The sequence below is a fragment of the Salvelinus fontinalis genome, chromosome 15 (assembly GCF_029448725.1).
Source record: "Salvelinus fontinalis isolate EN_2023a chromosome 15, ASM2944872v1, whole genome shotgun sequence".
Classification (NCBI taxonomy): domain Eukaryota; kingdom Metazoa; phylum Chordata; class Actinopteri; order Salmoniformes; family Salmonidae; genus Salvelinus; species Salvelinus fontinalis.
In genome coordinates, this window is record NC_074679.1 from 18736430 (window position 1) to 18753929 (window position 17500).

At 43.6% G+C, this 17500-nt stretch overlaps 1 protein-coding gene across 4 annotated transcripts in view; it reads right to left on the minus strand.

Annotated features, from left to right (window-relative positions):
- Positions 1–17500, minus strand: part of LOC129811501 (estrogen-related receptor gamma) — a 302840-nt gene that overhangs the window by 79814 nt on the left and 205526 nt on the right. For all 4 annotated transcript variants that reach the window (XM_055862862.1, XM_055862861.1, XM_055862860.1 and 1 more), the window contains exon 5: positions 2832–2942. In XM_055862862.1, the coding sequence (XP_055718837.1) occupies positions 2832–2942 (111 nt within the window). The remainder of the gene's footprint in view (positions 1–2831; positions 2943–17500) is intronic.

A 17500-nucleotide genomic window follows, 5' to 3' on the forward strand; every position in this document is an offset into this window, starting at 1 on the left:
GTATGTTCTACTGGTATGTGTACGTTCTACTGGTATGTGTATGTTCTACTGGTATTTTATGTTTTACTGGTATTGTATGTTCTGCTGGTATTGTATGTTCTACTGGTATGTGTATGTTCTACTGGTATTTTATGTTTTACTGGTATTGTATGTTCTACTGGTATGTGTATGTTCTGCTGGTATTGCATGTTCTACTGGTATGTGTATGTTCTACTGGTATTTTATGTTCTACTGGTATTGTATGTTCTACTGGTATTGTAGAGGTCTATGATGTTATTAATGCAACAATCATAATTTTGTCTTTTCACAACAGTCGGCTTTATTTTTCTTCAGTTGTCTTTTGTTGTAAATGACTTGCACTGCGTGATGGAAGCTCAGGGATATTCTCATGCCAAATACAATATTCACAAAATTATGTATGTACTGGAACAGTTTGAATCAAGTTGGCACAGTGAACTAGAGGGGCATAGACAGGGCAGTGACAGAGGCATTGTTTCACACAAAAGAAGACGGCATGTGGAGTGTTTATAATGTAGGACACAGGGAAAGTTAAATAAAACAAAAACAATTCCAATGAAATCATATCTGCAGATGAGCTCGCTACGGACAATTAGTAGCAGTCTCACTCCTGTATTCAAATGAATCTGCTGCTTAATCATGCAGCCAGATGACAGATGATCATGATGAGCTACTGAACCAAAATACCACTGAGATGGAGAGAGGGGAGAGAGAGAGAGAGAGAGAGAGAGAGAGAGAGAGAGAGAGAGAGAGAGAGAGAGAGAGAGAGAGAGAGAGAGAGAGAGAGGAGAGAGAGAGAGAGAGAGAGAGAGAGAGAGAGAGAGAGAGAGAGAGAGAGAGAGGGGAGAGAGGGGATTGAGGGAGGGGGAGAGGGAGAGAGATGGAGAGAGAGAGGAGATGGGGGGGTTTAGTGAGATGGAGAGAGAGGAGCGAGAGGGGGAGATGGAGAGAGAGAGAGATGGAGAGAGAGGAGAGAAAGATGGAGAGAGAGGAGGGAGAGAGAGATGGAGAGAGGGGAGAGAATGATGGAGAGAGAGGAGGGAGAGAGAAGAGAGAGAGAGAGATGGAAAGAGCGAGAGATGGAGATAGCGAGAGATGGAGAGAGAGGTGAGTGAGGGGGAGTGGAGAGAGAGGAGAGAGGGGGATATAGAGAGATGGGGAGAAAGGAGAGAGAGATGGAGAGAGAGGAGAGGGGGAATATAGAGAGATGAAGAGAGAGGAGAGAGAGATGAGATGGGGAGATAGAGAGAGGGAGAGAGGTGGAGGTACAAAAAGAGAGAGAGAGAGACATTTGGAAGAGAGTGAGAGAAAGGGGAAGAGAGAGGGGTGGGAGGGAGAGACAGCGATGAGAGAGAGAGGGAAGAGAGAGGGGTGGGAGAGAGAGACAGGGATGAGAGAGAGAGGGAAGAGAGAGGGGTGGGAGGGAGAGACAGGGATGAGAGAGAGAGGGAAGAGAGAGATGGAGGCACAAACATAGATAAAGTTGAGAGAGAGAGAGCACGTGAGAAAAAAAGAGGTGGCGAGAACAAGATAGGCAGAGATAGATGGATAGAGTGAGGCAGAGAGGGGGTTGTTTGCGTATCGACCAGAGCAGCCCCTACTCCAGGGACAGAGACAGAGAGAGAGGCTAGACTAGAGCTCTATCACTCTGTAGCTAAATCTTATTTCATGTTTTCTTAATTACAATCAATGCCACCCCATTTCAACTCCCCTAGCCTTTGTTATGTGTGGATAATCAATGTGGGCGGCTGCATTTGGCCTGGGTCCTACTAGGGCTGTTACTGTAGGCATTCACCATACTGGCTCAATGAGTGCTAATACACTCCGCTTATGAACAATAGAGGGGAATGGATATTTCTTCACTTCCGTAAATACATCTCATGCTGGAATGTTGAAGACAGCGAAGCCAGAATTCTGATCCACTGACTAGCTTGAATTGTGTTTCACTTTGGTGACATTGAGAGAGAGAGAGAGAGAGAGAGAGAGAGAGAGAGAGAGAGAGAGAGAGAGAGAGAGAGAGAGAGAGAGAGAGAGAGAGAGAGAGAGAGAGTTAAGCCTGTGTTGGCTAGCAGTAGGATCAGGATCAGGTGGGATAAAGCCAAGGGGTTACTCCAGCAGCCACATTCCTAATGTGATTTTCCCTCCAATTATTATTCTGATTATTTCTTCAGCTTTTATGCAGTACAGCATATTGTGTTCCACAACAATATGCTAGCATTAAGTAAAAGGGTTTATGAGACGGAGCTGGTAAGCACCTCGCGGGGAGAGGAGAGAGGAGGGAGGAGAGAGGAGAGAGGAGAGAGGAGAGAGGAGAGAGGAGAGGAACAGAGATAGCGTCTGTCTGTTTGCCCAATGAGTGGCAGATGGCTGGTGAGAGAGAAGGAGAGAGACAGAGAGGGAGAGCGGTAACGTTGGTTTGATACGAAAAAGTACAAAATGTATGCACTCACTCGACTGTAAGTCGCTCTGGATAAGAGCATCGACTAAATGACTAGAAAGTAAATGTAGTGATGTCTTTGCCAGATTGGATTAAATCTGGATTAGGCCCCTCGCTCTCTTTTCGTCTCCCTCTCTATTTCTTTCCAATGTTGCTTCATCACTTGCCCTTGCGTTCTCATACAATCATTTTCCCTCTCAGAAAGTTACACTCTCAGAAAAACCCTCCAAGGTGTAATCATGTGTATAACTACCAGGAAGCAACATCTCCGCAATATCTGTGTGTGTGTCTTCAAAGTGTGTGTGTGTGTGTGTGTGTGTGTGTGTGTGTGTGTGTGTGTGTGTGTGTGTGTGTGTGTGTGTGTGTGTGTCCTTACATGGCTTTTTGGCAGGCAGGGCCAGTTGAGGGTTGAGGTAAGGGCTGTTCTCAGCGTCTATCCGGCGCTTGTACTTCTGTCTACCACCACGCACCCGGTCCAGCCGCACACCTAGACAGACAGACAGACAGACAGACAGACAGACAGACAGACAGACAGACAGACAGGCAGGCAGGCAGGCAGGCAGGCAGACAGACAGACAGACAGACAGGCAGACAGGCAGACAGGCAGACAGGCAGACAGGCAGACAGGCAGACAGGCAGACAGACAGACAGACAGACAGACAGACAGACAGACAGACAAACAGACACAGGTTAGAGATTAAACAGTTACACATACGCAAAGATAGATCATAACCAGGGAGAAAGAGAGGAAATGGATGTGTGTGTTTTGGGATTGTTCTGGTTGTTATCATCCCTGTATAACAGTGTCCTGTGGCCTTAGCCAGTCGCTCATTTATCAAGGTGCTATAGCAGTAAAATATATCTAGTCGTGTTTCTCTCTCTCTCTAACCCCCCCCTCTCTCGCTAGTCTTTCCACCTTAAAGACCTATCTCTGTCTTTAATTAATTGACACACAAAGGAGCCCTAATTTAATTATGCACAGCTCTCCTGGGATTGGCTGTTTCCTTGGTTACCACTTAAAGGTGGACAGGGAGAGGCCCATGTTATGTTGGGATGAGAGAGGAGAGGAGATAAGAGCAGAGGAGATAAGAGCAGAGGAGAGTAGGTGTAGTGGAGGATCCTGTTCCTCTAGAGAACTCTCTGCAGTCAGAGACAACGGGCTGAATGTAGAAGTTTCTAAAGGAACCACACACTCATGAACGCACCCCCCAAACACACACCTTTCTCTACCTTTCTACCATGGTTGATTAAAAAAATGAACCCACACACACTACTCTCCCCCCAGAATAGACGGGGGTCTTAGTAAGATGTCACATTAGTGACATGGTGATTTTCTAGCGTAGACAGAGAAATGTCAAGGCCCACGACACAGAGCTGTTGTCAGCCTCTACTGCTAACGAGCTGTAACCAGATACACTCAGTCACACGCACACACACAAACAAACCTACAGTGTCTTGAAAAAGTATTCACCCCACTTGGCGTTTTTCCTATTCTGTTGTATTACAACCTGAAATTTAAATATATATTTATTTGGATCTCATGTAAAGGACATAGACAAAATTGGTGAAGTGAAATTAAAAAAATTACTTGTTTAAAAAACTGATACATAATAAAAAATGGAAAAGTGGTGTGTGCATATGTATTCACCCCCTTTGTTATGAAGCCCCTAAATAAGATCTGGTGCAACCAATTACCTTCAGAAGTCACATAATTAGTTAAATAAAGTCCACCTGTGTGCAATCTAAGTGTCACATGATCTGTCACATGATCTCAGTATATATACACTTGTTCTGAAAGGCCCCAGAGTATGCAACACCACTAAGCAAGGGGCACCACCAAGCAAGCGGCACCATGAAGACCAAGGAGATCACCAAACAGGCCAGGGACAACGTTGTGGAGAAATACAGGACAGGGTTGGGTTATAAAAAAAAATCCAAAACTTTGAACATCCCACGGAGCACTATTCAATTAATTATTAAAGAAGAAAAAAAAAAGAAAGGATAGGGCACCACAACAAATGTGCAAAGAGAGGGCTGCCCACCAAAACTCACAGACCAGGCAAGGAGGGCATTAATCAGAGAGGCAACAAATAGACCAAATATAACCCTGAAGGAGCTGCAAAGCTCCACAGCGGAGATTGGAGTATCTGTCCATAGGACCACCTTAAGCCGTACACTCCACAGAGCTGGGCTTTACGGAAGAGTGGCCAGAAAAAACCCAGAGAACACCATCCCACCATGGTGGTGGCAGTATCATGCTGTGGGGATGTTTTTCATCAGCAGGGACTGGGAAACTGGTCAGAATTGAAGGAATGATGGATAGCGCTAAATACAGGGAAATTCTTGAGGGAAACCTGTTTCAGACTTCCAGAGATTTGACTGGGACGGAGGTTGACCTTCCAGCAGGACAATGACCCTAAGTATACTGCTAAAGAAACACTCGAGTGGTTTAAGGGAAACATTTAAATGTCTTGGAATAGCCTAGACAAAGCCCAGACCTCAATCCAATTGAGAATCTGTGGTATGACTTAAAGATTGCTGTACACCAGCGGAACCCATCCAACTTGAAGGAGCTGGAGCAGATTTGCCTTGAAGAATGGGCAAAAATCCCAGTGGCTAGATGTACCAAGCTTATAGAGACATACCCAAAGAGACTTGCAGCTGTAATTGCTGCAAAAGGTGGCTCTACAGAGTATTGACTTTGTGAGGGTGAATAGTTATGCACGCTCAAGTTTTCTGTTTTTTTGTCTCATTTCTTGTTTGTTTCACAATAAAACATGTTTTGCATCTTCAAAGTGGTAGGCATGCTAAGTAAATCAAATGATACAAACCCCCCAAAAATCTATTTTAATTCCAGGTTGTAAGACAACAAAATAGGAAAAATGCCAAAGGGGGGTGAATACTTTCGCAAGCCACTGTATAATGAAAAACATGCACGTTGCAGGCTGACATGTATGGTTTGATGGCTTTCACATACTGTAAGGCCAGCTACAGGACTGTAACACATGTATAGGTGTCCTTACTGAGAGAGAGAGCTAGATATATATATATATATATATATATATATATATAGAGAGAGAGAGAGAGAGAGAGAGAGAGAGAGGAGTGGGATTGAAGGAGAGATGGAGGGCTATGGGGAATTGGAGGAGAGGAGAGAAATGGAGGAGAGGAGTGAAACCCATAGGAGGAGTGACGGAGAGGAAATTCATTTCATCATGTCATAAATCTGCGCCTGATTACAAGACACTTAGGGTTTTAATTAAGGAAGCAGACAGATAGGCCTATTGTCTGACTGGAGCGTTCGCTCCCTTTTAAATGATGCTCTTCTCTTGGGCCTTTACTAGAAACCCACAGATGACCATAAAGACATTACAAGACTTGTTGAGGATTTCATAGCGGTGGTAGAATCCCTTCTGGCATCTAGCAAATGTATAGGGAAGGAGAGGGATGGAGAGAGAGGGAGGGAAGAAGGGGAGGTAGAGAGAGAGGGAAGGAGAGATAAAGAGGGGAAATGTAGAGGGAGAGGGATGGAGAGAGGGAGGGGGACTCTTACTCTCACAGTCCATTAATACAAAAGTGGAGTGGAGGAAGGAGGAAGAGAAGCGATAGATGACTAGGAGATGAGGAGAGATAGATGACTAGGAGATGAGGAGAGATAGATGACTAGGAGACGAGGAGATGACGAGAGATAGATTTTTAAAATGTTTTATTTCATTTTTATTTAACCAGGTAGGCTAGTTGAGAATAAGTTCTCATTTACAATTGCGACCTGGCCAAGATAAAGCAAAGCAGTTCGACACATACAACAACACAGAGTTACACATGGAATAAACAAACATACAATCAATAATACAGTAGAAAAAAAAGTCTATATACATTGTGTGCAAATGAGGTAAGATGAGGGAGGTAAGGCAATAAATAGGCCATGGTGGGGAATTAATTACAATTGAGCAATTAAACACTGGAATGGAAGATGTGCAGAAGATGAATATGCAAGTAGAGATACTGGGGTGCAAAGGAGCAAGAAAAATAAATAAATACCGTATGGGGATGAGGTAGTTAGATGGGCTATTTACAGATGGGCTATGTACAGGTGCAGTGATCTGTGAGCTGCTCTGCCAGCTGGTGCTTAAAGCTAGTGAGGGAGATGCGTCTCTCCAGCTTCAGTGATTTTTGCAGTTTGTTACAGTCATTGGCAGGAGAGAACTGGAAGGAATGGTGGCCGAAGGAGAAATTGGTTTTGGGGGTGACCAGTGAGATATACCTGCTGGAGTGCGTTCTATGGGTGGGTGCTGCTATGGTGACCAGTGAGCTGAGATAAGCGGGGCTTTACCTAGCAGAGACTTGTAGATGACCTGGAGCCAGTGGGTTTGGCGACGAGTATGAAGCGAGGGCCAACCAACGAGAGCGTACAGGTCGCAGTGGTGGGTAGTATATGGGACTTTGGTGAAAAACCGATGGCACTGTGATAGACTGCATCCAATTTTTTGAGTAGAGTGTTGGAGGCAATTTTTTAAAATGACATCGCCGAAGTCGAGGATCGGTAGGATAGTCTTTTTTACGAGGGTATGTTTGGCAGCATGAGTGAAGGATGCTTTGTTGCGAAATAGGAAGCCGATTCTAGATTTAACTTTGGGTTGGAGATGCTTAATGTGAGTCTGGAAAGAGAGTTTACAGTCTAACCAGACACCTTGGTATTTGTAGTTGTCCACATATTCTATGTCAGAACCGTCCAGAGTAGTGATGCTGGACGGGCGGGCAGGTGCGGGCAGCGATCGGCTGAAGAGCATGCATTTAGTTTTACTTGCAGTTGGAGGCCACGGAAGGAGAGTTGTATGGCATTGAAGCTCGTCTGGAGGTTAGTTAACACAGTGTCCAAAGAAGGGCCAGAAGTATACAGAATTATACAGATGACTAGGAGAGATGAGAAGATGTGGAGAGAAGGGGTGAGATGGTGTGTGTGTGTGTGTGTGTGTGGGGGGGGGGCTATATTCTAGGTAGAGGATGATGAAGAGATTTGAGGGTCTTTGTGTGTGTGTGTGTGTGTGTGTGTGTGTGTGTGTGTGTGTGTGTGTGTGTGTGTGTGTGTGTGTGTGTGAGTGCGTGCGTGCGTGCGTGCGTGCGTGTGTGTGTGTGAGAGAGAGAGAGATGAAGTGAAACAGACTAGTCTTGCTTACGGACAGGCTGAACACCTTCTTTGCTCGCTTTGAGGATAACACGTTGCCACCAACACGGCCCGCTACCAAGGACTGTGGGCTCTCCTTGTCTGTGGCTGACGTGAGTAACACATTTAAACGTGTTAACCCTCGCAAGGCTGCCGGCCCAGATGGCATCCCTAGCCGTGTCCTCAGAGCATGTGCAGACAAGCTGGCTGGAGTGATTACGGACATATTCAATCGCTCCCTATCCCCTCTCCTCTTCCCCTCTCATCCCGCTCTTCTCTTTCCCCTCATCCCCCGCTCCTCTCCCCTCTCATCCCTCTCACCCCCCTCCTCTCTTCCCCTCTCATCCCTTTCTCCTCTCTTCCTCTCTCATCCCGCTCTTCTCTTTCCCCTCATCCCCCGCTTCTCTCCCCTCTCATCCCTCTCCTCTTCCCCTCTCATCTCCCTCCTCTCTTCCCCTCTCATCCCTCTCTCCTCTCTTCCTCTCTCATGCACCTCTCCTCTTCCCCTCTCATCCTCCTCTCCTCTTCCCCTCTCATCCTCATCTCCTCTCTTCCCCTCTCATGCCCCTCTCATCTTCCCACTCATCCCCCTCTCCTCTTCCCCTCTCATCCCCTCTCCTCTTCCTCTCTCACCCCCCTCACCTCTCGCCCTCTCTCCCCACTAACAGTTGGCTTATAGAGCCAACAGCCGCGTGTCGCTGTGAAATACACCCCCACTGCTAGAAAACAAAATCTCTCAACCGTAGCTCTTTAATGCACGCATGTGCACATGCACGGTGGTCAATGAGCCACCACCATGGTTGCGTCTAAGGCAGAACTAGCCGCTCGGGAAGGCATCTTAATCAAGCTCCGAGCTAAGCCAAGAGAAGAACTACCTTACACCAAGAAATACAGGCCATGCTGTCCTCTGCCTGTTCCCCTTTTCTTTTCCTCAGAGTCTTCCTCTCTTCCCTCTATTCTCTCCCTCAACTACACTCCCTCTCTCTGTATCAGGAAGGATTCCCTTGCTTTCCAGGTCTCTGATTTGTTCTAGCCGTAAAGCCCCTGCGTGTTTCTCTGTTTTCTCATTTCAATGCTCCGCTTTCCTTTTATTCTCGCCCTCTCCTTTTTTATTCTTTCCATTACAGGCCCAGTGTGGTTTTCTAGCAGGCAGTAGAGTGGAACACCCATGGGTCCTGAGGAAGGACCCAAGCGCTCAGAGAAACGGAGTGGTGCCTCAATCCCAAACGCTGTGGTTCACCAAAACACAAAGTCACACACACAGAAAGACACAAACACACAATGACTAATAAACCACCTGGCCAACAGAGCAGACCAGATAAGCCTTGTGTGTGTGTGTGTATTCGTATTGTCATTTGTACTTTGATACCGATACCAGGTTTAGTACCACGATACTCACGATACTCGATACCATCATGATACTCGATAACATCATGATCCTCGACAACATCACGATACTCGATACTATCATGATACTCGATAACATCACGATACTCGACAACATCACGATACTCGACAACATCAAGATACTCGATACCATCACGATACTCGATAACATCACGATACTCGACAACATCACGATACTCGATGCCATCATGATACTCGATAACATCACGATACTCGACAACATCACGATACTCGATACCATCATGAGACTCGATAACATCACGATACTCGACAACATCACGATACTCGATGCCATCATGATACTCGATAACATCACGATACTCGACAACATCACGACACTCGATACTATCATGGTACTCGATAACATCACGATACTCGACAACATCACGATACTCGATACCATCAAGATACTCGATAACATCACGATATTCGATAACATCACGATACTCAATAACTTCATGTCATGACGTTGGCCTGGGGGTAGGTTTATGACAGTCATAAATACCTCTTTCCCCCTTTTTCCTCTCTCTACCCTACTGATGTGACATTAGAAAACCCCTTGGTTAACATAGAGATTCTGGGTAACATCAGAAGTTGGGGGAAATGAACTATATTCTGGTAATCCGATCAATTGAACGTATGCGGTGGTACTTAATGAATAGGATGTCAGTTCGATTGTCATCTGAGACATTCTCATCAATGATAGGATGACATAAACTCTACAGTGGAAAGTCTACACATCAGAGTTATCGGATTCACATGGAATTGTTGTTCAATTTAAATGTTTGAATATGAAATTATTCGTGATGGGATGAAATGTGATTTTAGCTTCTAAAATGTGAGAATTGGGTTTTTATGAGTGAATTAGGCCCGACTCAGTGGCCCGCCCACGTGAGGAGACATAGGTTGTAAATTATGAAACACACCCCTTTTCTCCCTCCACTATATAAGCCCTTGACGAAAATGTAACCTCCTGTTCCAAGTACGTGAGGTCTGCAGCCTCTGCGTTAAAAAAGGACTAACAAGACAACTACAGAACTAAGCCAACATCAGCGTGAGCTTCGGTTGCGAAAGGTATGAACTTTGCACTCTTATTCACTACAGAAGTGATACCTCCTAGCCGTTGAGTTGGCAACAACAGACGCAAACTCGGGCTAGGAAAGGACAGACAGAGTATCCCGTCTACCACACAACGACGTTACTACAACGTATCCAATTGACCACCAGAGACATTCTTCAAAGGACAAAGGACTCGGTTGGGCAACACGGCCTCCCATCTACCACCAACCTACCGAAGCGCAGCTCAGAGTAAATATTTATTGCATTTTCCTTTTCCAAATGGGCGGAAATTTAGAATGCATAAGATACTGTATTTACGATAGCACAGCTTCGCCCCTTTGTTCCTCAGTCTTCCCACTCTTTCACTCAAACCCAGCCCCTTTTCTTTTGCGTAATCAGCTGTCATATCTGTTCCGCCCGCTAGGGTTGTTTTCCTTTATGACGTCATTTGAAATCAAAGTATGATTCATTCTGTGTATATGTAATTCTGTGTGATTAGTTAGGTATTTAGTAAATAAATAATTAAACCCAATTTTGTATTGCTGATTCAACTTGTTAGCCAGGGTTCGTGAAGATAACCAAGAATTTACAACTTTCAGATGAGACTGAATTAAGGTGACGATTAATATTGACTGCTATTGATGTAAAATATTTCCTAGGTCTTTAAGAGTTTATTCGGAAGATAACTGCTCTATAAATATTATTTTGTGGTGCCCCGACTCTCTAGTTAATTACATTTACATGATTAGCTCAATCAGGTAATATTAATTACGGAGAAAGGATTTTATAGAATAGCATGTCATATCACTTAATCCAGCATAGCCAAAGGCACGACAATCACGATACTCGATAACATCCCGATACTCGACAACATCACGATACTCGATAACATCACGATACTCGATAACAGCACAATACTCGATAACAGCACAATACTCAATAACATCACGATGTTCAACAACATCACGATACTCGACAACATCACGATACTCGACAACATCACGATACTCGACATCATCACGATACTCGACAACATCACAATACTCGACATCGTCACGATACTCGACATCATCACGATACTCGACAACATCACGCTACTCGATAACATCTCGATACTCGATAACAGCACGGTACTCGATAACATCTCGATACTCGATAACATCGCGATACTCGATAACATCACAATACTCGACAGCATCTTGAAACTCAATAACATCACTATACTCAATAACATCTTGATACCACAAGCAAAAACTAAAAGAAGGCATATTAGCCAAAGTCACAGAATGGCACGGGATCCAAACATATAAACTCAACTACTGCTCTGTTCCCTGGATCCAGACAGATAAACTCAGCTACTGCTCTGTTCCCTGGATCCAGACATATAAACTCAGCTACTGCTCTGTTCCCTGGATCCAGACATATAAACTCAACTACTGCTCTGTTCCCTGGATCCAGACATATAAACTCAGATACTGCTCTGTTCCCTGGATCCAGACAGATAAACTCAGCTACTGCTCTGTTCCCTGGATCCAGACAGATAAACTCAGCTACTGCTCTGTTCCCTGGATCCCGACAGATAAACTCAGCTACTGCTCTGTTCCCTGGATCCAGACATATAAACTCAGCTACTGCTCTGTTCCCTGGATCCAGAGAGATAAACTCAGCTACTGCTCTGTTCCCTGGATCCAGACAGATAAACTCAGCTACTGCTCTGTTCCCTGGATCCAGACATATAAACTCAGCTACTGCTCTGTTCCCTGGATCCAGACATATAAACTCAACTACTGCTCTGTTCCCTGGATCCAGACATATAAACTCAGCTACTGCTCTGTTCCCTGGATCCAGACAGATAAACTCAGCTACTGCTCTGTTCCCTGGATCCAGACAGATAAACTCAGCTACTGCTCTGTTCCCTGGATCCCGACAGATAAACTCAGCTACTGCTCTGTTCCCTGGATCCAGAGAGATAAACTCAGCTACTGCTCTGTTCAATGGATCCAGACATATAAACTCAGCTACTGCTCTGTTCCCTGGATCCAGAGAGATAAACTCAGCTACTGCTCTGTTCAATGGATCCAGAGAGATAAACTCAGCTACTGCTCTGTTCCCTGGATCCAGAGAGATAAACTCAGCTACTGCTCTGTTCAATGGATCCAGACAGATAAACTCAGCTACTGCTCTGTTCAATGGATCCAGACAGATAAACTCAGCTACTGCTCTGTTCAATGGATCCAGAGAGATAAACTCAGCTACTGCTCTGTTCAATGGATCCAGAGAGATAAACTCAGCTACTGCTCTGTTCCCTGGATCCAGAGAGATAAACTCAGCTACTGCTCTGTTCCCTGGATCCAGAGAGATAAACTCAGCTACTGCTCTGTTCCCTGGATCCAGACAGATAAACTCAGCTACTGCTCTGTTCCCTGGATCCAGACAGATAAACTCAGCTACTGCTCTGTTCCCTTGATCCAGACAGATAAACTCAGCTACTGCTCTGTTCCCTGGATCCAGACATATAAACTCAGCTACTGCTCTGTTCCCAGGATCCAGACATATAAACTCAGCTACTGCTCTGTTCCCTGGATCCAGACAGATAAACTCAGCTACTGCTCTGTTCCCTGGATCCAGACAGATAAACTCAGCTACTGCTCTGTTCCCTGGATCCAGACATATAAACTCAGCTACTGCTCTGTTCCCTGGATCCAGACAGATAAACTCAGCTACTGCTCTGTTCCCTGGATCCAGACATATAAACTCAACTACTGCTCTGTTCAATCGTTGGCCATCTTTGAGATCAATGTCATTACATTTGAAAAATGTTATGTACATTTATTGGACAGCCATGTATGCATGAATTAATCAATTATCCAATCATACAATTCATTTGACTTTGTTTTTACCAATCTAACTACAAAACAACATAACTGTAATCACTTATTTTAATGGTAAATCATAAAGATTGTGTGTGTGATAAACTGGGCGAATCAAGATGTAGCCTAGTTCTATTCACAATACAGCTGAATGGATATTATTCAGTAGGAGTGTCTGCATGCACTGAGTTATAAACTTGTTTTAGCCGATTTCATGGGGCTACAGATGACAAACAATTCCTTCCATTTCGGATTTATTCTATTGGAAACTGCTAGGAAAATATTATTTTATTGTACTGATCAACAGCATTTGCATAAAAGCAATCTCTTACTTTATTAAAAGAGTGAACCGTCTCCTTAAGAAAGTAATGACATCATTAAAGAGGCATTCACATGAACATTGTAGTCATTTAGTCTCTTATCCAGAGCGACTGGATTCATCTGAGATTACTAGGTGGGACAACCACATATCACAGTCATGGGAAGTCATTTTTTCCCCAATAACGTAGAGTCAGTAGAGTTAGAGCTACAGGAGCAAAAGCTGATCAATTTTATTTTGACTTTGACTTTGGGACTATGGAATCTAGTGGAAACCAGATGAGAGGCGAGGGAGATGAAGAAGTCAATGCGTTTTTGGTGGCGAGGGAGACAAAGTGAATTAACAATGTTTTTGGTGACAAAAAGCTTAGATATCGGCATATTTTGCAATCTGGTTTCAGCTGTAAGCGAGCAAGGAAAGTTAGCTGACATTTAAAGCTGGAAGCTACTGGCTTTGTCTAGCATTGTAAAAGTGTTCTAGACTGTAAGGACATTGTTTTGTGAACAGTAATGAACAGTTTCAACAGTTCTACAGGCCGTGTTGCATTATTCAAGTGTGTTAACTTGTGTGCAGCCCGAGTGGGGACTGGGGAGCTAACACAGCTCAGACAGCTTTAGCAATGACTAAGTGGAGCAGGCACTCTGCTCTTCACACTGTCAAGGAGCTGTGCTGATACAGACGTGATCCTCTCAATCATGTGAGACACATTTGACAGAAGTACCGAATGTAACAAAAATTATAGTAGGATATATGGGTATACTGTGCAACACTAGTGTGTGTGTGTTTGTGAAGGTAGGGCACAGAATATCGGAGCATCGCTTTGAACGTGCAGGGAAAGATTTCCGCTGCCGTTTGGATCGCCCTCAGACAGGGATTTGCATTCTGGGAAAATGTGCTGACCAGCGGGGAGACAACAGACGTGAGAGACTTAGCAAACATGCTAAGCTGAAGAGAAAGAATGAATTAGTGTGTGTGTGTGTGTGTGTGTGTGTGTGTGTGTGTGTGTGTACATGTATGTGCGAATACAGATGACACACTGAATTGACTGCTCATACCCTTGATTCGATCAGATAAGAATCACTTCAGAAACAAGACCAACAAGTGTTTTCCATCTCTGACACATCATATAATGTACTGTATGTACAATGTACCTCCATTGCCACACCAACATACTGTATTGAACTATTCCCTTCTCTGTCAATAGAAGCCTCTTAGAGAAAGAGGAGGAAGTTGGAAAGAGAGACAGAGTTAGACGAAAAGAGAGAGCCACGGCGGTGTGTGTGTGTGTGTGTGTGTGTGTGTGTGTGTGTGTGTGTGTGTGTGTGTGTGTGTGTGTGTGTGTGTGTGTGTGTGTGTGTGTGTGTGTGTGTGTGTGTGTGTGTGTGTGTGTGTGTGTCTGTGACAGCAGAAGAGCTGACAGAACAGGTACAGAAAGGGACCATGTCATCAAGCGGTCAAGAGACTCTGAACTCCAAGTGGGCTAGCACACAGGGGGCTGGGATGGAGTGATGAAGGAGGGATGGGAGGAGAGGTGTATGAACGTCAGCAGATATATTATCATGTATGAAATTAACACTATACTGTTACACTACACTGTATATTTACTGTTAAACTATAGTACATATTTACTGTTACAGTATACTTGATATTACTGTTACACTACACTGTATATTTACTGTTAAACTATAGTACATATTTACTGTTACAGTATACTTTAAATTTACTGTTACACTACAGTGTATATTTACTGTTAAACTATAGCATATATTTACTGTTACAATACAGTGTATATTTACTGTTACACTACAGTGTATATTTACTGTTACACTACAGTGTATATTTACTGTTACACTACAGTATATATTTACTGTTAAACTATAGTATATATTTACTGTTACAATACAGTGTATATTTACTGTTACACTACAGTATATAGTTACTGTTAACCTATAGTGTATATTTACTGTTACACTACTGTATATATTTACTGTTACACTACAGTATGTATTTACTGTTAAACTTTAGTATATATTCACTGTTAGAGTATACTTTATATTTACTGTTACACTACAGTATATAGTTACTGTTAACCTATAGTGTATATTTACTGTTACACTACAGTATATATTTACTGTTACACTACAGTATGTATTTACTGTTAAACTTTAGTATATATTCACTGTTAGAGTATACTTTATATTTACTGTTAAACTACAGTATATATTTACTGTTACACTACAGTGTATATTTACTGTTACACTACAGTATATAGTTACTGTTAACCTATAGTGTATATTTACTGTTACACTACTGTATATATTTACTGTTAAACTATAGCATATATTTACTGATAAACTATAGTATATATTTACTGTTACAATACAGTGTATATTTACTGTTACACTACAGTGTATATTTACTGTTCCACTACAGTATATATTTACTGTTAAACTATAGTATATATTTACTGTTAGAGTATACTTTATATTTACTGTTAAACTACAGTATATATTTACTGTTACACTACAGTATATAGTTACTGTTAACCTATAGTGTATATTTACTGTTACACTACTGTATATATTTACTGTTAAACTATAGTATATATTTACTGTTACACTACAGAATGTATTTACTGTTAAACTATAGTATATATTCACTGTTACAGTATACTTTATATTTACTGTTAAACTATAGTATATATTTACTGTTAAACTATAGTATATATTTACTGTTAGAGTATACTTTATATTTACTGTGAAACTATAGTATATATTTACTGTTACACTACAGTATATATTTACTGTTAAACTATAGTATATATTTACTTTTAAACTATAGTATATATTTACTGTTACAGTAGAGTGTATATATACTGTTACAGTAGAATGTATATATTCTGTTACAATAGAGGATATATTTACTGTTACAGTAGAGTGTATATATACTGTTACAGTAGAATGTATATATTCTGTTACAATAGAGTGTATATTTACTGTTACAGTATAGAGTTTATTTCTTACATGATATCTATCATGTATGAAATGAGGCAAAACACACTAAGAATTTGATAAAAAAATCTTTCACCTGGTGTAATAGCCAGGTATATTATCTGATTAATGTGGTATTTAGTTACCTGACACAAGAACAAGCAATTTGATCAGAAAATATAATTGAGTATCAGAAATTGCTGTCTGTAAGGCCTCCTGAATGATGCAGTGGTCTAGGGCACTGCATCGCAGAGCTTGAAACATCATCACAGACCTGGGTCCGATCCCAGGCTGTGTCACAACCGGCCTTGACCGGGAGTCCCATAGGGCAGCTCACAATTGGCCCAGCGTCGTCTGGGTAAGGGGAGGTTTTGGCCGGGGGGGCTTTACTTGGCTCATCACGCTCTAGCGCCTCCTTGTGGCAGGCTGGGCACCTGCAGGCTGACCTCGGTTGTCAGTTGAACGGTTTATCCTCCAACACATTGATGCAGCACTGATTGCGGGTCATGTTTCAGAGGACGCATGGCTCGACCTTCGCCTACCGAGCCCGTTGGGGAGTTGCAGCGATGTTTCGGAGGACGCATGACTCGACCTTCGTTTCCTGAGCCCGTTGGGGAGTTGCAGCGATGTTTCGGAGGACGCATGACTTGACCTTCGCCTCCCGAGCCCGTTGGGGAGTTGCAGCGATGTTTTGGAGGACGCATGACTCGACTTTCGCCTCCCGAGCCAGTTGGGGAGTTGCAGCGATGTTTCGGAGGACGCATGACTTGACCTTCGCCTCCCGAGCCCGTTGGGGAGTTGCAGCGATGTTTCGGAGGACGCATGACTCGACTTTCGCCTCCCGAGCCAGTTGGGGAGTTGCAGCGATGTTTCGGAGGACGCATGACTCGACCTTCGTCTCCCGAGCCCGTTGGGGAGTTGCAGCGATGTTTCGGAGGACGCATGACTCGACCTTCGTCTCCCGAGCCCGTTGGGGAGTTGCAGCGATGTTTCGGACGACGTATGACTTGACCTTCGCCTCCCGAGCCCGTTGGGGAGTTGCAGCGATGTTTCGGAGGACGCATGACTCGACTTTCGCCTCCCGAGCCAGTTGGGGAGTTGCAGCGATGTTTCGGAGGACGCATGACTCGACCTTCGTCTCCCGAGCCCGTTGGGGAGTTGCAGCGATGTTTCGGAGGACGCATGACTCGACCTTCGTCTCCCGAGCCCGTTGGGGAGTTGCAGCGATGTTTTGGA